Source organism: Gossypium raimondii, unplaced genomic scaffold, assembly GCF_025698545.1.
Source record: "Gossypium raimondii isolate GPD5lz unplaced genomic scaffold, ASM2569854v1 Contig00255, whole genome shotgun sequence".
In the NCBI taxonomy this organism is placed as follows: domain Eukaryota; kingdom Viridiplantae; phylum Streptophyta; class Magnoliopsida; order Malvales; family Malvaceae; genus Gossypium; species Gossypium raimondii.
In genome coordinates this window covers 107,748-132,769 of record NW_026291356.1, presented here as the reverse complement: position 1 = coordinate 132,769, position 25,022 = coordinate 107,748, and the positions used below count along the sequence as shown (strand labels likewise).

General features: G+C 32.1%; 1 protein-coding gene across 1 annotated transcript; it reads left to right on the top strand.

Annotated features, from left to right (window-relative positions):
- Positions 1 to 308: 308 nt before the first annotated feature.
- On the top strand, positions 309 to 6,451 carry LOC105794409 (protein C2-DOMAIN ABA-RELATED 9). The gene is made up of 3 exons (XM_012623569.2): positions 309 to 647; positions 5,782 to 5,877; positions 5,985 to 6,451. The coding sequence occupies exons 1-3, from the start codon at positions 534 to 536 to the stop codon at positions 6,291 to 6,293; spliced, it is 519 nt and encodes a 172-aa protein (XP_012479023.1). The 5' UTR covers positions 309 to 533; the 3' UTR covers positions 6,294 to 6,451.
- The last annotated feature ends 18,571 nt before the right edge of the window (positions 6,452 to 25,022 follow it).

Genomic DNA, 25,022 nt, shown 5'->3' with positions numbered 1-25,022 from the left:
ATGCCTATATATATATTATATTCAAACATATAAGTTAAATTTTACAAGTAGTCGGGTTACACAACTCAATAAATTTTTTTATAAATTGTATAATTTCATATATATTATATTCAAGCATATAAATTTTGGAGTTCTATATTCTAATTTAATTGACTAAAAACAACACCAATGGTTAATATTTATTGTGAACTTCTTGTGATCAAGATGATGACACAAATATGCAAGAAAGCGGTGAACCACTCATCTTTCTAAAATTTAGATGTTCATTGATTATGGATTTTGACATTTTCTGTTATACATTTTTGAAAATGAATGAACCACAAGACGCTAGAAAGAAGGTGGAGTCTATAGACAGTGGAAATTAAAGATTCCTTCCAATTCCAAACCATTTGTTTCTCATTTGTCAAGTTTATTATTTTTATTGCAATACATTGGTATTCTTCCAAGAAAGAGGAAGTAAAAGAAAGTTGTTTCAGATTATTGTTTTGTTTGGATTGTAATATCTGAAAAAAAACAACAACGTGTTTGTTGCAATGGATACGTTGGGACTTCTCAGAATTAGGGTCCGAAGAGGCTACAATCTTATTGTTCGTGATAAGATAGCGTCTAGCAGTGATCCATATGTTGTCATCACCACCACTCAACAGGTTTGTTGTGTTTCCTTCATCCCTTCTCAAATTAGGAGAAATTTGATTATGTTACTTTCCACTTTTAACTATACTTCTGCTCAATGCTTAAAAAGGTCTGAAAAGTTATCTTGGAAAAAATTCTCAAAATTTACAATCAAGTACTCTAGAGTTTAATTTCCCAAATGAGTGAACTCAAGTATATGTTAAAATCGGTTGCTATTGTATTACCCAGAGCGCTCCTTTTTTTTCCCTAGAACTAGTTGACAATTGCCTATTGTTATTTCACAAATGAGCGCTCATATCTCAACTTAAGCCTCTTGTTTTCATAAATTTTTATATTTTTTTTATAATTTCTAATGTTTTTTAAAACATTTTTTTTAAATATTACTCTCCTCTTTTGTTTGCTTCACACATGGTCGTACATCATACCTAAATCTATTCCTATTAACTTCCCTCTCATCACGTCTTCTCAACTAAAATAATTACTCACCACTCATCTTCAATCACCAAACACTAAATTCATTGCCTCTCAGACCTCTTACTCAGCACCCTATACAAGTCTATCACCATCACAATTCAATTTCACCATTAAAACCAAATCCAAGCACTCCAAATAACTTTTATTACATATTTATAATTTTTATAACTTTTTAATACTTTTAATAAGTTTTTATAACTTTTTTAAAATAAATTTATATATTTTTATATAATTTCTTATTGTTTTATTTTTTATAAGTTCTATAATTTTATATTATTTATATAATAGTTTGATATCTTTTCATAACATATTAATAATATTTTATAATTTTTATAATTTTTAATATTTAATAACAATTTTTCTATAATTTTATATTTTCCAAGAAAAATTATAAGATTTAACAATTTTGAAACTTAAATAATTAAAAATAAATTAAGCCCATGTAAAATGATTAAGATCAATTAAGCCATCCATGTTACCATTTTTTTACTTCAAATGTCATGTTAGTCACCACCATCATTATTTTTACACATCAATTACCACATTAGCACTCAATGGTCCATTAGGGGCTTGACAAAAAACCATATTCTAATGGCTTAATTGATTGCTAACTTTTGATTAAGGACTCAATTGATTGCACTTTCTGACAAAAGACTCAATTTATTTTTTTTAATTATTTTAAAAGAGCTTTTTTAATACTTTAGCCTTAGAATTATAATTAATTGTGGGTTGAAAACTGAAATATATCCAAGCTTAGGTCGAAGTAAATGTGGACATGACCCACATTTAAGTTTAGAATAATCTAGGAGAGAATCGACGTATAACATTTGTACATGGTAGAACTTGAACTTGGGAAAATCTCAATCACATAATATTGCCACCACAACTAAGGTATCATTGGTTTTGAGCTCTTTTTCAATCTAGTTGACATGCATAGGAGAATCTTAGAATGGTTTGTAAGAGGCCTAATAGAGCATCTTATCTAGATGAAACTTAAAACAATTCGGTATATAAGTTTATGAGATGGATGCCATGCATGATAAGATTTGAAACATATTTGTGAATTAAAACTCACATTTAAGAAAAATTATTTAAAACAAAGACTTCATTTATTAATTAATATTCGTAAAACAAATATGTAAGAAATCCAACTCATTATACAAATAGGATGGCCCAAATTATTACAACCACAATATACAATCAAACGTAAAAATTATTGATTCCATCTTTAGAATTGTTCAAGTAACATCATACTACTCTTTTTGAACAATACTTAGCTTAGGTTTCCAATCTCTTTCCAATAAGTTTTTTTTTTCTTTCAATTTCTATAAGAGTTTTTTGCTTCTCTTGTTCCATCACATTGTTTTCTTCCTTCAACTTCTCATTAACTTTGCAAATGATCTCCTATTATTCCAACACTTTCTTGTATGTTCCCTCCATCTTATTTCTGTACCATCAATTATTGTTATTACTTGTGTTTGATTCGATTAAGACAACCTCTTAATTGGTTTTGACAATGAAGGCAACATAGTTTCTTACGTGTTCTTCACCATTTTTATTATTACTATTAGAGTTTTTATCGCTCTAAGTTACATAAAAAGATTTCTTCTTTTTTTAGGATGTTTGAACACTCGGCCTATATATGTTTAAACCCCTCGCATTCATGATATAAAATGTCTTTCTTCTTCTCTCTAAGCTCATCTTCATTAGCTATGGTTTTAGATCTATTCTTGTTGGCATTTGGACCTCTTTCATTACCCTTCCTATTGATATTTTTTTGTAAGAAGGGGCAATTGCTATTGTAAGTCTTTCGTAAAGACAGTTGATTCAGCATTAATTGCAACTGAGGCTACAATATTTAGAGCAATGTTCTCTAATTTGATTCAATCAGCCTCTTCCAAGTTTATCTCAAACGTTTGAAAGGACCATATCAATTCTTCTACTCTTATTGTATTCATGTCCTTGACCTATTCAATGGTTGTGACTTTGATTAATAATCTTTCCAACTGAGATTGCATCAACTTTGTCAATAGTTTTGTTTTTGAGTATTCTTCGTGGGCAAATGTTTGATCAGTTATATCACACAATTTTGCATAAAAATCAGACAAAGTTTCATCCTCGTTAGCATTTGCAACTTTGACTACTTCTCTCCAATGGTTTCCTTATAAGTGGTCTCGAGAATTTTCCAAGCTTCACGTATAAAGATGCATTTGAAGGTGCACCTAAACTCTTGAAGGTCAACTTCATTAGAACTAACATTTACGGCTTTGGAAATGTAGTTAGTAGCTTTATCCTCTTCAGCATGCTAGTTTATCTCTGACTTCATTGTGCGAGTACCATCATTATTTGTGGTGTCATAGATGGCTCCTAACAAGCTAAGCTTTTTATGCCTTGCTTAAATGAATGCTCTATTGTAATAAGTTTTGTGATATTTATAATTGGATCCATCTAGAATAGGGGTTGGACATTAAACTTTCTTCCTTTACGTTCTTCATGATTCAACAATAAAGTATAAGTGAGAAATCCGTCAATTCGATTTAGAAAACCTAAAAACCATTTAAATGGACTTTCATTTTTTGAAAGCTGAAAGTAAACCAAGTAAAAAAAGTTGACAAATTTCAATCCATATATTTTTGGCCAGTTTAGTTGGGAAGCTTAATTAGGATCCATTTGTTTACATGTAAAAAGTTTTACGGAAATTATTTTCTGCATTTTCCTGTGTTTGTTTCACAGAAAACAATTTGGTCAACGGAAATTGACTTACATGTCAACATAAAATAAGCCATTTTTCTTGTAAAATGACTTACCGTTTTAAAAAGCGCAAGTTATTTTTCGGAAAAGATCTCCTCTATAGATAAATTTATTTTTATATAAAGATTAACTTAAATTAAGGTTAATATTATTATATTGATAATAAAATTTATTTTTATTTTAAAATATTTAAAATTATTAGAATATTAATATAAAATATTACATTTTCAATATTATTAAACATACATATTTAATTATTTATATTTATTCATATAATAAATTATTAATATAATTAATTATTTTAATAAATTATTTAATATTTAAATTTTAGTTTAAAAATAAAATTTAAAAACAATAATTTTAAATAATATTCTTCACATATTATTAAAATATTCAATATGAAGATTTTAATAATAAATATTTATTACAATTATAAATATATTAATAATAAATGTTTTGTAGTATAAATGTTAAAATATGTCATAAGTCTATGTATTCTTCACAGATTTGCAATTTAATCTTTGTACTTTTATTTTCAAGAATTTAGTCCTCCAAAATCAAGTCCAATTGTTGACATTGTTAAATTTTTTGTCAACTTTGTTGATATCACATTTTAAATAAAAAATTATTTAGTAGTCACGTAACTAAAACAAATTACGTTGTAATAAATCAATTTAACAAAAACTTTTAATATATGCAAAAATAATGTAGCATATAAATTTATAGATAACAAAATAAACTCAATTAAAAAATGAAAAGATAGCAAAATCTCAAATGTATGTTTGTTTCATTGAAAACAGTTGAAATATTTTTAAGAAATGTGTCAAACAACAAAAATATTTTACACGGATTCATTTAAACACCATAAAATATTAACTTTTCCAGGAAAGTAAATCATTTTCCAAAAATCATTTTTCGGAAACCATTTTCAGTTAAACAAATAGACCCTTAATCAACTTAGCTTTTCCTTTAAAAAAAAAACTAATTGAACCCTGTGTGATGGTCAGGGCGTCCACCATCCTAGGTGTGACCTAGATTTGAGTCACGCTAGTTGCGTTGCCGCCTTAGGTGTGGCCTAAGTTTGAGTTGCGCTAATCGCGTTGTTGTTAGGGCTTTGTCTTCCTCTTATAATTTACAAAAAAAAAAAACACTAATAGACTATTTAACACAAATTACATTACCCAATAAAACACAAGCTACAATTTTGATCTGGTTTTAATGATTTTTTATAATTGAACTGGGTTTGAGTTTATGTTCATGTAATTTATTTATTTTAAAATCATAAATATATTTAATATATAATTTAAAGTCAATTAAATCAATTTTGATTTTAAAAATCAAAACCAAACCAATTTAATCAAATTGTTCAACTTCCCAAATTGGCATTAAATCGAACTAATTAAATTTTACCTAAAAATTGAAATTATTAATTTAGTCAATTTAGTCCATTCAATCCGATTTTTGCATACCTCTACAACAAAGAATAGGATTCCACTAAATATATCTAGCATATGAATTTGATACCAATTGAAAGTGTTGAGGTTATCGATTTGTTACTCGTGCAATTGTAATTAAAGACAAAATAATTACCAAGAACAAAAAGTAAATGGACACCAAAAACTATTGGGTACAGTGGTAAGGTACAATACACTTCTAATAGAAGATGCATGTTCAAACTTTGAAGACAAACTTATTAAGAGGGGTAACTACGAATCTCGAACATAAATTATAAAACGGACATGAATATTAAAAAAAAATATCTTTACAAATAAATATCCTTACGGATGCTCCATAGCATATCTTCACAAATAAGATCCAGAGACGGTTGGTGTCAACTGTAATGATTTCATAAAAAGAATGAAGGTTTGAACAATTGTTGATACGTTGATTTCTCTGACATTAATGTTGCATAAATTGGTACAGAAAGTGAAAACAAACGTGGTGAAAAAAAACTGCAATCCCGAGTGGTGTGATGAAGTGAGTCTTTCAATCAAAGATCTTAATGATCCAATCGAGTTAGTAAGTAATATATCTGATTCTGCAATTTGTATGCATGTATATACATGAATGAATGTGAATACTATTCACCACTACTACTTGCATGGAATTCCATTTGTGTTTTGCAGACGGTGTACGACAAAGATACGTTGGGTGCGGATGATCCTATGGGAACTGCAGAGATTGACTTAAAACCATACTTAGAAGCAGCGAGGTTGAGGAAAGAGTTGCAAGAACTCCCAAATGGCTGTGCACTCAAGAAAGTACAACCAAGCGGGACAAATGACCTCGCTGATGAAAGCCGCATTCTTTGGGAAAATGGCAGGATCACCCAAGACATGCGTCTCAAACTCAGGAATGTTGAAAGTGGGGAAGTTTTAATCCAAATAGAGTGGGTTGATATCCCTGGCTGCAAGGGTTTGGATCCTGATTTCTGAATCTGTATGTATGGCTTTAACTATATTATTCTCTCTACTTTTAACTCTTTTCGTATATATACCTCATCGGGGAATCATCAATTTTCTTTTTTATCGTAATTTGAAAACCAAACTGTAATTCAACTCCTATGTTATAATGCAGAAAAACATACACTTAATAGATGGTTTTGATTAATTCCAATTAATAATTGAATTTGAATCCAGATGTAATGACTGACCATTCAAATTCATGGTTACAATGAGCAAACAAACTGCATCAGATTCAATTGTTTTGCTATTTGTAAAATGTAAAATTTCCATTCCTGAAGCTATGGTTTAACAATGGAATACTATTTTGTCAACCTGCCTGTTAAAGTTCCATTTAATCTGAAGAAACAAAATGGATCATTCTCATTCAAAACTCAAGAATACAATTACATGTATTTAATACTTGCAACTTCAACTAACCAACTTTAGCTAACTAACTGTAACTGAAAATACTAACAATCCTAACTGCCAACCGCAACTAACTGCTATCATTCCTAACATGCCCCGTACTTATCAACTTCTCTTCTCATCAAAGCCTTTTCCCACTTGTATCAACAACACAAAGCCGATCGCGAAACTTGGTGAATGCTCCTATCGACAGTGGTTTTGTCAGTATGTCTGCAGTTTGGTCTGAACCAGGTATATGTCCTACATGAAGCACCCCATCTGCAAACTTTTCTCTGACAAAGAACAGATCCATTTCAACATGTTTAAATTTTGAGTGCATAACTGGATTCCCCGCAATTGCAACAGCCGCTGAACTATCACACCGTATCAAGGCCTTCTTTGGAACTAGAATGCATAACTCAGTCAGCAATGCCCGAATCTATACCATCTCTGCAGTGACATAAGCCACACTCCTGTATTCTGCTTCTGCTGTAGACCTAGAGATGACTTGTTGTTTCCTTGAGCTCCAGGAGATTGGATTCCCTCCAAGAAACACACAGAAGCCTAAAGTTGACCTTGGATCATCCACATCAGAACCCCAGCTTGCATCCGAATATCCTTCAAGTAAAAATCTTAACATTCGGGTGAATTTCAACCCATAATCCAGTGTCCCTTGTAAATACCTTAAGATTCTCTTCACAGCCTTGAAATGCAGGTCCAAAGGCTTATGCATAAACTGGCAAACCTTGTTTACTGAATAAGCTATGTCTGGTCTAGTGATGACAACATACTGCAGGGCACCAACAATACTCCTATAATGATGCTCATCCTCAACAGGACTCCCTTCATTGGCTGACAGTCGACATGTGGTAACCATAGGTGTTGGCAAGTTATTCAACCTGTCCATAGAAGCTCTTTGAAGAAGTTCAGCAATGTACTTCTTTTGTGTAAGGAACATCCCTTGTAAAGTGTAATTCACCTCTATGCCTAAGAAATAATGTGACTTTCCTAGGTCTTTTAATGAGAACTTGGCATTAAGCTGAGTGACAAATTCGTCTATGGCCTTAGCATCGTTCCCTGTGATGATAATATCATCAACATAGACCAACATGTACACCAACTGAGACCCTAACTGAAGAATGAACAAGGAATTATCTTCTTTGGATACTTTAAACTGCATGGTTACCAAAAATTCTCTCAGCTTGTGAAACCAAGCCCTCGGTGCCTGTTTAAGACTGTACAGGGCCTTTCGGAGTCGACGAACGAGCTGCTGTCCATTAGAGCCTTGCAGCTCAAACCCTGGAGGCTGCAACATGTAAATTTCTTAACTCAAATCCCCATTCAAGAACGCATTATTGATATCAACCTATCGAAGTGACCAATTGAAAGAGACTGCCAAAGCAAGAACCATTCTTATCGTAGTGGGCTTAACCACAGGGCTGAATGTCTCTTGAAAATCAACCCTAGCTTCCTGCAAGTATCCCTTAATGACAAGTTGACCTTTGTACCTCGCAATAGACCCATCAGCATGTCTTTTAAGCTTAAAATTCCACTTATAGCCAATTGCCCGACAACCTGCAGGTAAGGGCATGTGATCCCAAGTATGATTTGCCAGTAATGCACTATACTCAACTTAAGCAGTTGTTGTCTAGGCAGGACTTTGAAAAGCTTCAGCTATGGTCAAAGGTTCCTTCTCATCCAAAGCTGAAGAAAAACTTCTCGGCTTGAAAATTCCACTCTTGGCACGAGTCTGCATGGGATGAACATTTGTATTTTGAGGAATTGTTGTACTGTACTCATGCTGATCACAAGAGGGAGACATTTCAGTCGTTGGTAGGAAACCAGCAGGAGAAGTGGAAGAAGAATTAACTGGGGAAGATGCCACAGGAGATATTCTGACAGATCTCGTATCGGGTTGAACATGGGAGCACCCAGGAGAAATGTTATCCATTACTATAGGAAGCATAGTCTGTCGATGTGAGTCCCTTGTAGAATTCACTAGAGATCGAGAGAAAAATCCATTTTGAAATGGAAAACACATCTCATTAAACCGAACATGGCGAGAGAGATAAACCCGACCATCTGTAGCTAAACATCTATATCCCTTTGTATTAGGAGCACTGCCAAGAAACACATACATTTGAGACCTAAACTGTAACTTATGCTGGTGGAAAAGTCTCAAATCAGGGAAGCAAGCATAGCCAAACACCCAAAGCAGATCATAACTAGGTTTGTGTTTGTGAAGTGTTTCATAAGGACTCACGTTACGAAGAACTGAAGTAGGCAGTCTGTTTGTCAAGTAAACAGCATGTGCAAAAGCAAAATACCAGAACTTCAAAGGCATACCAGATTGAGCTAGAAGCGACAACCCCATGTCTACAATTTGTCGATGCTTCCTTTCAACAATGCCATCTTGCTCTAAGGTGTAGGGACAAGTGACCTTATAGTGTATACCCAAGCGAGAAAGCTCCTTTGACAGCACACAATACTCTTCCCCCCAGTCAATTTGTAGCATCTTAACAGAACAACCAAATTGAACCTTAACCATCTGATGAAAGTTGAGAAAACATTGAACCACCTCAGATTTGCTCTTAAGAAAATAAACCCAAGTATATCTACTGTACATATCAACAAAAGATACGTAATAATAAAAACCATTTGAAGCTACACAAGCTGGTCCCCATACATCAGACACCACTAGTTCAAAGGAAATGAATACACTATTTTGGAAGAGGAAAAAGAGAGCTTGTGAGCTTTGCCTAGCTGACAAGCGGTACATATACGAGGCAAGCTACTCTTTTTAAAAGGTACGTTACATGATTTCAGTATATGAGCTACTGTGTTGGAACAGGGATGTCCAAGCCTGTTATGCCATAAGGCAGCAGACGAGAGTTAAACACTGTTGACCAAGCACGAGTTGGGCTTTGAGAGAGAGCAGTCGAGGTTGGAAGAAGACTTTGAAAACTGAAACCTGTATAAACCCTCATGCATGTGGCCCTTGAGGAGAATCATCCCTGTCTGAATGTCCTTCACAAAACACAGAACAGGGTAAAACTTAAAATAAACACCATTGTCTTTTGCAAATTGACCCACAGTCATCAAGTTCTTGCAAACTGTAGGAACATGTAACACATTCTGAAGACGCAGAAGCCTGGAGCCAGCTAAGGCATTAGATGATCCTACATTAGCAATGCAGACAGACTTACCATTTCCTATAAGAATTCGACCAGTACCTATGTAAGAGAAGCAGTCATAAGAGTCGACCTTTCAGGTGTAACATGCACCCGAATCTGGATACCAAGTTTAATTAGAATGAAGAGGGGTCTGTGAGGGTGGCAAATGCGAACATGAGCCAGAGCAAAAAACCATAGATGAGCAAGCTGTCGAAGAAGGAGTAAAATCACGAGTCTGATGAAAATTGACTGAAGGGCTCTGATTAGAAAAATTCTCATCAAACCGATGATAACAATTCTGAACAACATGCCTAATTTTCCTACATAGCTGACATTGTGGCCTGGACCTAGACCAGCCACGACCAGTACCTCTAGTTCTCCCATGAGACCAGCCTCGACCTGAACCACTATACCCTTTCTTGGAAGCCTGAGAGTAAGTGGACTTTGAACCTCTTGAGTTATCTTGATATTTGGTTACCAAATTCGCTTGCAAAGGAGCTTCTGCCAATAAAGCTAAGTGTCTAGCCTCACAATCAAGAAGCATATTAGTAAGTAAATCCAATGACACTAGAGTTGTAGACGTAAAAACTCTAATAGACTCATACTCCATAGGAAGACCAGACAAAATGACACTGACTTGTTCTCTTTCCGTTACCAAGCTTCCAACTGCCGTTAGACTATCACTAAGAGTCTTTACCTTAGCTAGGTATTCTTTAACAGTTAAACTAGCCTTTTTGATCGAATACAAAGCATGACGCAGACTTGCTATTTTAATACTTGATGTGGTACCAAATCGTTTTTCAATAGTAGTCCAAACCTCAAAGCTTGTCTTAGCTGCTGTGAGATGAACCAAAATCTCATCAGTAACTGTTGAGAGAAGCCAAGAAGCTATAAAATTGTCCTGCTTCCTATGAACAAGAAACGCAAGATTATCCGTCAGTTGACCATCAACTCCTACAAGAACTACTGGAGGAACCAAAACTGTCCCCAATACAAAACCTTCAAGCCCATATCCTACAAGAATCAGCAACACTTGATGCTTCCATAACAAGAAATTATGCTCAGCAAGTTTGACTGTATCATGTTTGGCAAAGTAGTGAACTGTCGACGAACCACCACTACCAAGATTTTGTGAATGAACACCTTCTCCAGAACTGGTCGAATGACGCGGGGTCTCAGTCCTAGGGATTGTTTCCATGAAATAAAGCGAAAACACAAGAAACTCATATTATTAAAAAATTTTGGCTCTTGATACCATGTTAAAGTTCCATTTAATCTGAAGAAACAAAATGGATCATTCTCATTCAAAACTCAAGAATACAATTACATGTATTTAATACTTGCAACTTTAACTAACCAACTTCAACTAACCAACTGTAACTGAAAATACTAACAATCCTAACTGCCAACTGCCACTAACTGCTATCATTCCTAACACTGCCCAAGCCGAGCCTACTAAATTGGGTCCTATTGAAGTCTATTTGGCTCAATGAGAACTTGAAATCCCATATCCCATATTAAAAAAGCTTTCCACTTTGGAGATGAAGTTATGGCTAGTTGATCGCAAATTGGAAGACTCGCATATTTTATTTTAATATATTTTAGTATTACAACTTCTTTGGAGAAATAGAAATATATATTTTTTAATTTAAATGTTGAAAGATTTTTTTTGAATATTACTCGAAGTTTTAAAAAAATTGGTTTCAAGCCCTAAAACAAATTAATGCATCTGTAATTATAAATACAATATTTTTTAATATTATTTCTATTCAACAAAAAAAAAAGAATTATTTGTAAAGATGTGTGGGACTCTTTGCTCAGAATGCATCGATTCATCACCTTCATATCAATAATATATTACAGCAATGGCTTTGAGGTTGATTGGTTAGACGTTGGGCTTGTTGTTGTGCTCCCTAAGCAAGGCTGCCAGTTGTGGGATGGTAAAATATTATATAAAATTGTGATTTTATGTAATTCCTATCTTTTTCTAATAGGAGGATGACAAATTAAATTTTTTCTCTGATTTTTAGCATTTTTTAGCTAGATTTGAATTTTTTTCAGGAGGAAAAAAATTAGAAATCAAGTAGAAAAATCTGATTTGTCATTTTCCTATTGGAAATGAATGAGGATGATGTGAAATCACAGTTTTATACAATTCGTTCTCGTTGTGTGATATAATGACTTACAAGTAAATTTCGTTTTCAATTCAAACATAGTTGTGTTAAGAAGAATATATTTTTTAAATTGATCTATTTTTAAAAATAAAAGTATATTTTAAATATCTGTAAAATCCATATTTTTCTGATTTTTGATATTTTTAAATTTCTGAATTTTGTATTTTTTCATTTTCTCCTATTTTTTTATTTTATCTATTTTGAAAAAATATTTCTTTAATTTCTTGAAATTTTATAAAATTTTCCAATTTTTTCTCATATGTTACATTTTTTTGAAAAATTTCTGTTTTTTACATTTTTTTGTAATTTTACTCTTTTTTATTTTATGTATTTATAAAATTAAAATTAAATATTTTTAATTCTGAAAATTTTATATATTCCTTTTGTTTTTAAAATATTTTGAGATTTGTTTGAACTTTTTATTATTTTTAAAATTTATTTCAAGAAAATAGGAATCGTGGCGTTGTGAGAGCGCCACGCCATCCTTTTTTCTTAACACCGTTAACAGCTAGGGAAAAATGACACACGATTTGAAACTTCGAATACTAAATTGAAAATAAAAATTCTTTTAAGTATGAAAGTGATAATTGAGTGCAACTTTGAGAGATAAATAGTGCATTTACCCTTTCATTTATTATTTTCTATCATATTTATATTATTGTAAATACTCTTATATAGTTTTTATAAGTTATTAATTTATTATTATTACGGATTTTTATTTACTTAGAATTTCAATTTTGTATCCAATTGATTCACTTTTATCTACTATAACTTTCGGATAACTTGCGGTCTTGAGTAAACTTTGTTGAGAATGGTAGAAAATTGAGGGTAAAAAAGCATAATATATATTTATATATATACTAAATAATAAAGACATGATAAAATATAAAAATTCCTATTACTTTGTCTTTTTTGTCATAATTTATATATATTAGTAAAATTAAAGTGATGGACAATTTGAACATTGCAACACATCTATGAAATCAATAATCTTTGGAAAACTCATTTAAAGAAAAAGCTGATATAGATCCAATGGCCCAACAACCAACAATAGGCATCTTGCCTCAATTCATTGCCCTTGCTAACCCTGAAGACCTCCTGGACCTCGTCTATTCCATGACCAAGCTTAAAGATTTCTCTTAATTAAGTGATAATTAATCTAAACTAATATTTGTACCTATCTGCAATCCTTTTCAACTTTAATTTATAAAGTAGCAAAATACATCGAATTAGCATTACAAAAATAAAACATACCATACATAACAAGTATCCCAAAACGGATCAAAACTCTTTTGCCTAAACCAAACTAGAAAACAATAAAAAAAATTACCTATTCTCGATACTTACGACTCTTGTTCAGGTACTTTATTTTAGTCATTTTTAATTATTGTACTTTTCAAATTTTAAAATTTCACATCTCACCAAATGATAACATTAAATTCATTAAGTTCTATTATTTCCAAAATGTGATGTGGCAAACATTTTGCCATATGTGTAATATCAAGTTAACTTGTTATTTTATCATATAACTTCCTAAAATCCAGTTAATGAATTAACTATTTTCATTTGCATCAATACTAAAAATTCAAATTTTGAAAAATAGAGGACTTCAAATGATTCAAGTGAAAAATATGAACTAAATCTACAACTGTATGCATATTATAGAACTAGCAATCAAATTTAACCAAATGAAATTAAGTTAGGACCAAATTTGAAAAATATAAAAATTGTAATTGATTAAATAAAAATAGATAAAATAATTCCCAACATTCACAAAACACAGAACTAATAGCTAAATTTAACGCAAAGGGCATTGTCAAAACAAGTGTATCAAACATCAACATCTCACAATTCATCGTGGGGCTCCTAGAATCTTCACCCATTTTTAGCCTTGTCTAAATGGCCTCTGGAACTTACCTCTGCAAAGTCTTTTTGTTGGGCTGGGTCCATGAGTTTATTATCACACTCAGATATTATGATATTTTAATTCCCAAAAATGATACTTTTATTTTTATTTTTAAAAACAAATTATTTATTTAAGTAACCATTTAAGCCCTTAATTTTACCTCTCTTTTTCCCCTAATTTTCTTTTTCGTTCTTATTTTTTAAGCAAATCTTATATATTTTCTTATTCAAACTATAACAAGAGAAGGCAGAATACAACTTTTTTATGAAATATATTCACTATTTTTCAAATATTTTATCTTGCAGCTTTTTCCAAAACTAAAACTAACAAATAAGGCCCGAATTGGTAGGTCTACCTTATTAAAATGCCAGAACTACATGCATTTATCTCCATATGTATAAAGCTTTTTAGAGTTGAAGCCATCAACAATTGTATCGACAATTCTCACTGGTAAACCCATGTTTTTAGTTTGTACTGTATAAACCAACTAACATATTATTTTGATTGAAGACTGTAGTATAATGAATTTAAATAATTTGGGTGCATGAAACATGTTAAAATGCTACAGTTCGATTTATGGTTTGTAGCTCTAATACGTCCGAAGATATAGTTATTTTCTAAAAATGTTGAAGTTCAAACGAAGCCCATAACTGTTACTACGAGAAAAAAGATATGTTCAAGGGGAGAATAGTTGATGATTACAGGGACAATCAAAAGGTCTACCTCTTTGATGATAGTGAATATTGAAATATCAATAAGAAAATGTAAAAGATAGTCCCAACAGAAAACAAAATGAAAAAGATAACAAAAAAATGAAAGAGAAAACTACGAGAGAGGTGAAGGGTTGAATTGAATTTTTTATATAAATATTTTTTTAAGAAATAATCTTATTTTTGGAAATAAGAATAAAAGTATCTTTGATTAAGAATTAAAGTTTTGTAATACCCTAGAAATGATGGGTGAACCAACGAATAATAGCTTTGGCAGGGCGACAAAGAAAGTCCAGCGGCGGGAGGAGGATTCACCAGATGAAGGGGGAGGTGATACTCTTATAGAACCTATTGCTCCCAAGGCTATTTCTTTGAGGGATATGGTTATGAACTTTCCACAGGGGGGTAGTCTAAAGGATGACTCTTAGGCAGAAGATGACACTGAATTAAAAGAAGGTGATGTGAGGAAGGAGATTATTGACAGTGTCCCATCCATTGATTTCTTTGATCGAGTTTTTTCACTTATTCAGAAAATCATGGAAAATACTTTGGTAGTAAAGTTTCTTGGGAGGAAGATAGGTTACAATGCGTTGTGGAACAAAGTGTGCTCCATATCCAACTAATGGACATTGAGAATGATTATTATCTTGCAACGTTTGAATCAATTGAGGACTATGCTATGTTTTTTTCTAAAGGAACTTGGGTGGTGTTTGGACAGTACTTGATGGTTCAGCCATGGTCACCCCAATTCACACCCTTAGAACCCTTTCCGCATAATTTTGTTGCATGGATGCGTATCCTAGGTCTATTAGGAACCTTGCATAAGAAAAGCATTCTAAAGGAGATCGGAGAGATGATTGGAATTGTTATCAAGATTGATCTTCAAATTGATAAGGGTTCAAGGGGATAGTTTGCAAGATTTGTTGTTCAAGTGGATTTGTTGAAGCCCCTTGTATGGAAACTCCAGATTGCCAAAAGAAACCATAGAGTAGAGTATGAATCGCTTCCTACGATATGCTTTCACTGTGGTACTTACGGTCACATGAAAGACGACTACCCCAAAACCATAATAAGGAACCAATCGATGGTGCAAACAATGATGTTCAACAGCCAAAAGCTTCTGTCCAACAACTAAATGTTTCTGTGCAAGAAAGAGTAGAGTGAAAAATTTGGTGACTGGATGGTGGTGGAGCGCCGACAATTAAGGCTGACCAAGAAGAGCAGAGCTGGTTTGAATGATAATCAAGGAAAGAATCTTAGTGGATCAAGATTCAATGCTTTCACGAGTTTAGTAGATGATGCTGGAGAGATTGAACTAGGAAATACCTGAATATTTAAGTTTGCAAAGAAGAATAATTCTTAAGCAAATTTTTTGGCGGGATCTTCGGGAGTAGCTAAAGGAAAGCTTTTAAAAAATAAAGGTAAAGAAATCTCTGGGAAATCGAATGAAGGGACATTAGTAGTAAACAAAGCAAAGGTAAAGGCCCGGTGAAGAGTCAAGCCCAAAGTGAAATACAGTGCCTAAAGTAACCTTTGGTGGGCTCGGTTGGAGGTAAAATCAATAATGGGAAATTGGAAAGTGATAAACTGGGGCAAGAGTCAGGATTGATGGGCCTGGCAGATGGTTCAGATGGAGTACCTTCATTGTTTAATTTGTTAGCCTACAAAATCCAAATGGGTTTAGATCATACCCACCATATAGTTGTCTTTGTTGAGGAGAATCTGTCCTCAATGTTAACTATTAGGAATGAAGAAGCTCCTGATTCTAATATTGTTATCCAAAATTTGATACCTTTATCCTTTCTTCCATCAGATTCGAAGAAGAAATTATCCAATTATGCTTTAAGATTAGGTAATGGGAGAGAAAATCATGATCGGTCTAAAGTCGATGAGTCAATCCCAGTACAACAAGCTATCAAGGGGATTATTGATAGATTGAAACTGCAAACCAAGAATGATAATTAATCTGCCATGATCTAGGTTGTTATTTACATACCTTTTTCACTAACTTTAACCTGTTTAATAGTTAAATCAAGTCATTTTAGTATATATTTATGTTTTTATACTTGGATTAGTAATTCATGCTTTCAAGTAATTTTTATTACACTTTAGATACTTAAATAAAGTTACATGGCCATGTAGGTCAAACCAAGAGTTAAAAATGACTATCTAGGTTGAAACTATTGCCAATGTCACGACATCAAAACATCAATGTCACGACACTGAAGATAGAAGCAATCAGGGACAAAATAGGGGTGATATCGTGATGATGCAACATTTACTCGGTTAAATCAGTTGCGTTTTTTTACAACCTAGCAGGGTTTGCTTCCCAATCGACATCTATGTACTTCATCTATTTAATCGCCTAGAACTAATTCTCAACCTTTAAACTACACAAAGCTACTCAATTCATCGTATCAAAATTTTTGACATATTTATGACCATTTTCATGAAAATTCATTAAATCCTTAAAAATCCTTAACACAACTTTAAGCTCAATTTATAAACCTTCTAATCATGTCAAAATTAATTGAATAACACTTTGAAATCACGTTTTTACTCAAAAATCTGAAATACACCATTAACAACCCAATTTTCGGCTTTTAATCAGAACATGCAATTTAATGATTAAAAACTAAAGTTTAAAGACTATATAATATCTGAAACTAATAGAAAGACAAAAGGTTACCTTCGATGGAAGAAAAATAAACTTTTGACGCGAATCTAAGAAAACCCACAAGTGAGGAAGATGATGAAATCAATGAGATTTTGGGGTGTTTTCTTGAAATATTATGTAGATTAATGACTTGGGTGATGATAGTAATCAAAAGGATGAAGATTTAACAAAGAAAATCGAAGATAAGAGGTTGGGAGATCAATGGACGACATAAACTAGCAAAAAAGAAGAGTTAACTTGAACCCGGTAGGTAGAGGATGATTTTAAATTGTATTTTTAAAATTTGGTAAAGCTGCTTCATAAACACACAAAATTTTGACCCTTTTATAAATCAGTCCTTTTTTTCAAAATTAAAAGCCTTTTCAGTATTATTTTCAAAAATTGGTTTAATTTTCAAAATGCCATAGACAAAAACATTTACGATTACCATGCTTACAAAATTTCGAGCACACTAAAGGTAGAATCCCTAAAATACCCCTAAAATTCTAAGGTTTTATTTTAGGGTGTTATATTATGTATAATGCCCGGTTGAACGTATCGCTAGGATATGATAGGCATGCCAATAGGGTTAGTATGCGAGCTAGTACAGGATTGCACTTCGGTGCCTCTATTTGAACTTCGATGTCTCTGATTGAATAATCGTGCCTCTATCTGTACTTCGATACCTCTGTTACGCATTTATGATGATTTTGCTGTGGTGTAGTTACCCAAGTATTCGAGTCGAGTACTTATGTCATCGGGCTAAATGTTAACAGAATGCACAATTGACTTGTGGACTTAAATGTTTATGTATATTCAAGATATTAGAAAGTGTTAAGTGTTCAATGAACTACTTATTTATATGTGAGTACATTTACATTGATGAAATGTTGTTTATGGAATTGATAAGTTATTTAAGAAGAGGATTATTATTGTATATTTTGATATGTGATCAAGAACTAATGTGAGTTATGAATGTGTATTTGGCTATCAGGAATTATAAATTATCTCTTTATATTTTGATGTCCATTGAGGTAAGTTAGTTTGATGTTTTAAACTATGAGCTTACTAAGCTTCTTTATCTTGTTTCATTTATGTTCTTTTGTAGTTGTCAAGTTTGCGGACTGACTGGATGGATTGACTGGAAGCTTACACTATCCAGCTATTTTGGTAATTGTTGTTTTCTATTTTGGGATGTGGCATATATATAGGTGTTTTGTTGTAATTATGTAAATGATATGCTAAATTGGTGTTCCTAGTGAAATGCTTGGTTTGAATGTGTATGTTTGAAGTTTTTTGGCGGGGTTCATTCCCAATGGTCAAGAGTTAGATGTTAACACTTTGGAATGGTGAAATTTGAGTATGTTTATACTTTGGTCAATTTGGCTGATGGATTGAGCATGAATAGACGATTAATGCTATGTGATTTCTTAGTGAGGTTAGTTGAGTGAATGATCTTTGATTGTGGTGCCTTTGAATGGCCTATTGGTTTGGTATAGGATGAATGAATTTTTGGCATATAATTGGTGATTTGAATGTGTTTTTGAACCTAGGAAATGATCTAGATATGACATGTCTTGTTGTGCAATGAATGGTGCATAACTTTTCTTGATTTAATGGTTAAAAATGATGCACGCAGCCTAGGACACGGGCAGTCACATGGCCGTGTGCCACACACGGTCACCTTACATGGTCGTGTGTATTATTTGTTTTTTAGGTGCAGTATCCACACGACCTAGCACATGGCTTACGACATGGCCATGTGAGTGAAAACATTTTGTTACACAGTCTAACACACGGCCTGCAACACGATCGTGTGACCTAACTTCGAATACACACACAGTCTGGCACACGGTCGTGTGGCCTTATTTCAAATGTTCACACAGGCGGACACACGGGCTAGGACACTACCGTGTATCCTGACTTCAAATGTTTACATGGTCTGGGCTATGTCACACGGCCTGGGCATATGGCCGTGTGACCTTTGTTTTGAAAATTTTCAAGTTTTTCTGAAAGTTTCTAATTTGTTTCAATTTAACCCGAGATTATTCTTAAACTATTTTTAGGGCTCTGTAAGCTCAAATTAAGGCCCATAAGTGTATTTACATCCCGAATTAATTTATTTGTTATGTGTTTGCAATTTTTTTGGTTAACTATAGTGAATTAAGTGAAATGTTCTGTTTAGTTCGATAACACTTCGTAACCTTAATCCGGCAATGGAGACGGGATGGGGTGTTACACTAACTTTGCAGGAAAGCGTCCAACTAGAAGCGCTTTCTTCCACAATCAAATGAAATTGCATCCAGTTGGACACACTTTCATCTTCTTTCTCCTAAACCAGGTTTAAGGATTTTTAGGCTTTTAAAGGGTTTTTAAGGTATTTATAGTTTAGGGTTGGAAATATAGAGAGACTGATTTAATGATATTCGGGTTTGAGGTAGAAATTGTAAATGCTTAAAGTTATATTCAATTGACGGTGATGCGAGAGCGCTGGGAGACCTACTATAATATCCCTAAATCGGGTCTAGTAGTTTTAGGCATATTTTTCGAGTTCTAAGTGTGAATTTAGGAATTTATCGGATTAATAGTAAATTTTTTAATTTAATTTAGGAGGTCAATTTCATTTAAAATCGATTAAAAAATAATCTATAAAAATAAAATATTTTTGGAAAATTAAATTTAAATTAATTAAATAATTATTAGTAAAAATAATGAATTTGGGTCGAAAAAGAATTTTAAAATAATTTTTATTAGGGGTTAATTTGAGTTAAATTTAAATATTAATTAAATTAGATTTAATGGTAAAATAAGATAAATTTGAGAGTATTTATTTGGCAAATAAACCTTTAAAATTCGTAAATTTGGAGGGAAATGATCAATTAGTAAAGTAAGAGAAATGTGGGAGTGTCCACTAGGCAAATTTCCTAATTTTTAAATTTCTGGTGGTTGTTTCAGTTTTAAATACAATGCATCTAGCCTACTTTTCACACCATTTACATCAGATTAGAGAGCTATAAAATTCGTTTTATTTGCATGGTTTTAAAGATCTATCATCAAAGAATATATTCAACAAATTTTCTTCTCAAAATACTCTCTCTTTTCATCCGAAATTATTCACAAAAGTAGCAAAAAATATTCTGAAATTTCTTAAGATTCTTGAATCAAGATTTTCAATCAAAGGATTTAGAACGAATCAAAGGTAATTATCATTTCTAAACTTATTTTTGTGATGATTAGAAGCATATTTACATGATTTGAGTGATAATTATATGATTTTTTATCAATGTCATCTTCTTTAAAATTTTAATGTGCTTTAATGGTGGATCTTGAATTTTGAGAGGAAATCCACAAATCAATGGATGTTCCAACTCAAAACGGATTTATTAGAAAGTTTTGATCTATTTATCAAGATTAAACATGTTTTATAAGGTAATTTAAAGAAATTTGAATTTCATCATATTCATAAACTAATTTTCCAGAATTTTGTGAAATTAATTTAAATGTGAAATTGATGCTTAGTATATGTTTATTTGGTCTAGTATTGATGTTTGGAAGTGATTAGGAGGGCTGGAGTGATCGATTTTGTGAGGAATCGAGTTTTTGACTTGATGATACAAATCCAGTAAGGTAACTTTGAGTGAGAATTTCGTGTAGCCTAGTGGATGAAAATTTGTGTTTAGTATATCTTTTAAAATGTGGTAGTATCTATTTTATCTCTGTTGAAGCTTCAAATCTTGAAGAGGATCGAGATAATTGAAATTGAAGCTTGGAGTTGCTTGGTTGATCACTTGGTTGTGGTTGAGTTAGTTGTGTGGTGAATATTATTAAAATACGATTTGGTAAATTGACCCTCACTTATGCTTAATTGGGTTTGGTTAAATTTGAGTTTTGGTTGGTTAATTTTGCAAGATTATTGATATATGTTTAAGTGATGAAATTTTTGTTAAGTGTTGGTAAGTGAGCATTTAGTGATTTTATGTGCTTGATTTGATTGATTATAATGGTGAACTAAGAAAGCATGCTGGAGTTTTTGGTTCATGGTATGTTGATATTTCAATTAATAAATGGACATTGATAATAGGTAATTGGTATGCTAGATTTAATTTGATGTTAAAATGACTATGTTACATGATTCACATATGCATTTTTGCACTTTAAATTGAACACATTATTGACTGAAATTATATTATGATTGATTGGTTATATTAGCATTATAGCATGGTTGATCCATTGGATATAGTTGGCATGCCATAGGATTTGTTAGTACTCACCATATTGATATGTTATTTGTGAGCAATGAGGCTCTAAGTGGACTGATTTGGAGTAGATAAGGGAGTGTTGAGCTTGTGTCTCCATTCAACGGACCTGATTTGAGGCAATATAAGGGAGCTTGTGGCCTCGGCCCACTCAATCTGGAACTAATTCTAATTCTAATTGGGAGTAAGGAGATCCGTTTATCTAATGTATGATCACCCGATTAAGCCATGATTGCATATGCCAATATAAATGTATGAAATATTATATGCTAAATTAATGATTATATGCCATGATTAATTATGATTTTTGATACATGGTTGAGCATATGGCATTGAACTATTATGGATTGATATTATGATTGGAAATTTATATTTGATTGGTTTCAATTTAAGCATGATTTGGGTGCTAATTTACTCGTCATTTTATTAACATTCATTGAGCTTTTTAGGCTCACACCCTCACATTCGTGCAGTTAACTATCGGGATTGAGGAGTTGAGGAGTCGAGCAAGAGAGTTGCAAGAGATTAAGGCTCAGTAGAGATTTAGTTACACGTTTTAGAGATGTTAATCGGGTATTGTGGAACTTTTGGGACTTAGTCTAATTTTGGTTGTAATTAGACTTGGACACTGGACATTTTTAATTTTGGATGGTTTTATAATATCATATATACATGCTTGAGTTTGATTATTGAATAATTTACGGTGTATTGTTGCTTGATAACATGGTGATTGATAACACAGTGTGTGAGGCATGATGTTTACACTAACCATTGTTTAAATGAAGCTTCCATGGAGTGGTTTACTAGTGACTAAGGTACGCCACATGTTTAAATTAACTGGTGGGTGATATGCATGAAATTGAATGTTTAATTCTATTTAATTGAGGCTTAATTGGGGTTAATAAATTCAATTGAAGGCGTATGAATCTGCATGATATTTAGTTTTACCTAAATCGAGTTAAATTGGCCTTTAAATACTCAAAATCAGGTTTAAAATCAAATTTTTCGCACAAAAAAAACTGCAATGGACTGTTGGGGGTTTGAATTCTGGTCTTTTTAAATTGGTTCTCTAGTCTATTTAAATTACAAATTAGTCCTGTAACTTGATAAGTCTAATTAGAGCCTTAAATGATAAGGAAACTTGATAAAATTTTAGGATTAGACTTGTAATTGATAAAATTTGTTAGAAACACACTCAATTTAATATTCGAGTATAGTACTGATAGTTTGAAGTTGTTATGATTTAGTCCTTAATGATGAAACTTAAATTAGACATAGAAAATAAACTCAGGTTAAGCTGAAATTTTTAGGGCTTACATAAATTGACTAAAATAGGGTTGATAATGTATAGATCTAAATTTGGGTTAGTTTAACCGTAGATGGTAAAATGACAAAAATGCCCTTAGGTTAAATTACTTATAAAAAGTTTAAAATTGGTTCACAAATTGATTCTGCATTAATAAATAACTAATAAATGGATAAGATTGAGGTGTTATAAGGTCGAGGTGTGTCTTGGGAGGTCATTAGTTGGAGAGTCACTTAGGTGGCTAATGTAACGCTTCGAATTCGGGCCGGTCCATCCTGGTTGGGTTTGGGGTGTCACACCTACACATTTCCACTGTCGTGCCAGGATGGAATCATTGTCATAGAAGCCCATCCTATTGCAAAGTCAGAATGGTGTTTAAGTGGTGTTGAATACATACCCATGTTAATGACTTGTGTTCGCTCCCTGTCAGAATGGTATTGTGCGTGATATTTAGCACCTACATGTCTTATACAATACCTATGGTGTATGCGTCCTAAAAGCTTCTCTGTCGTTCAATTGCAGGTAGTATTCTGGGTCCCTTATCGGAGATGACACATATACTGGGTTGTAAAACAACATGCCTTCTCAAGTTAGAAAGGAAAAAATCTCAAGATCTGCCTTTTCGCTTGGCATTATTGTAAAGTCAACAATAGGATGGATGTATTTTCCTACAAAGTAAGCTGAAAACGCATCAGGCTAGATGCACTTTCTTATTCTCTCTCCAAAATCAACCTATTCTGTTATTTTTAAAAAAAAAATGGTCTTTTTAGATAAATTAGCCAAATTTTAACTTTTATAATTTTATAATTTTTATAATTTTTGAATATGTTAATAAATTTTCTATATTTTTCTAAAAATTTATCACATTTAAATTTTTCTAAAATTTTAATAATTTTCTATAATAATTATAAATTTCTAATAATTTTATTATGATTTTTATAATTAATAAAAAATTAGAATTTCTAGAACTTTAATAAAAGTTTTCACTTAAATAATCAATTAAGTCATTGTAAAATAAAATAAAAAATCAATTGAGCTCTCTACGTCATTATTTTTCTACTTCAGTTCCATGTAATCATTTTTTTTATGTCAACTGTCATGTCAGCACTTAACAATTTGTCAAGGGTTTCAATAGAGAAAAAATGAATTCAATGAGCTTAATTGAGTACAAATCACGATTCAAACAACTCAATTATGTACACTTTTAAATGAAAATTTTAATTGATTTTAATTAAATTTTAAGGGATTATTTAATATTTTATTTTATTTTATTGCATCTAGTGACTAATTATTTATTTATTTATTTTATTAGACTTATGCATCAACCAACAAGCTCACCCGACAATTCATCGTCGGAGTGGGTTGAATAGTTTAATCCATTAAGCAATATATTGATATTTGATGCCATATGAGGACAACTAAAACTACCGTTCTAAAATAAAAGATAAAATCAGGTGGGTGATTAGTCACGTCATCTCATAAGCCTATTCATGCAAATAAAATCAGTAGGACCGAATTTTGACTTGTTTTTACCCTCATGTTTGGGCTTCTTCCTACTGTTTATATTGTATCCATTTGTGAGTATTATTTTTGTATCTATTTTTACCAAACAATATTTTTATATTAGTTTACTATAACTTTTTTCTCACATCATTATGAACAATTATTTTATGCACCCTGTAAATTTAAAATATTGTTGTGTACTTTTTTAATGGATTATTATTTGATACATTATTAATGAAGTATTTTTTCGGTAGAAATTATAACAGCCTTAAGCGAAAATAATAAAATTAAACAACACTATTGAAGATATATTTATCTGACTGTAAAATATCTTTAATCAAATTTGGAGGATCGTCGAAAAGCGTCAATCCCAAAAAATTGTCAAAAACACATTTCGCCATTTGATCAGCAGCCAAGTTCTGAGTCCTAAGAATATGTCGAAACTTTAGCTTCCAACTTCTATGAAGGTAACCATTGATTAATCGTAACTCTGCTAGATTATTATTTGCCGCACTACCTGCAAGAAAAGACTCCACATGAAGAGCATCGAATGCTAGTGCAATATTTTAACTCTATAAATATGATTAAAAATCCTCAGGTGCCCATTTATTTAAGGATATATGATTTTTTT

What these genes read in the sequence shown, in the direction of transcription:
- LOC105794409 (XM_012623569.2), top strand. Translation starts at nt 534, where the DNA reads ATGGATACGTTGGGACTTCTCAGAATTAGGGTCCGAAGAGGCTACAAT. An exon ending in TCATCACCACCACTCAACAG is followed by an intron (nt 648 to 5,781) that starts GTTTGTTGTGTT and finishes AAATTGGTACAG; the next exon opens with AAAGTGAAAACAAACGTGGT. An exon ending in TTAATGATCCAATCGAGTTA is followed by an intron (nt 5,878 to 5,984) that starts GTAAGTAATATA and finishes TGTGTTTTGCAG; the next exon opens with ACGGTGTACGACAAAGATAC.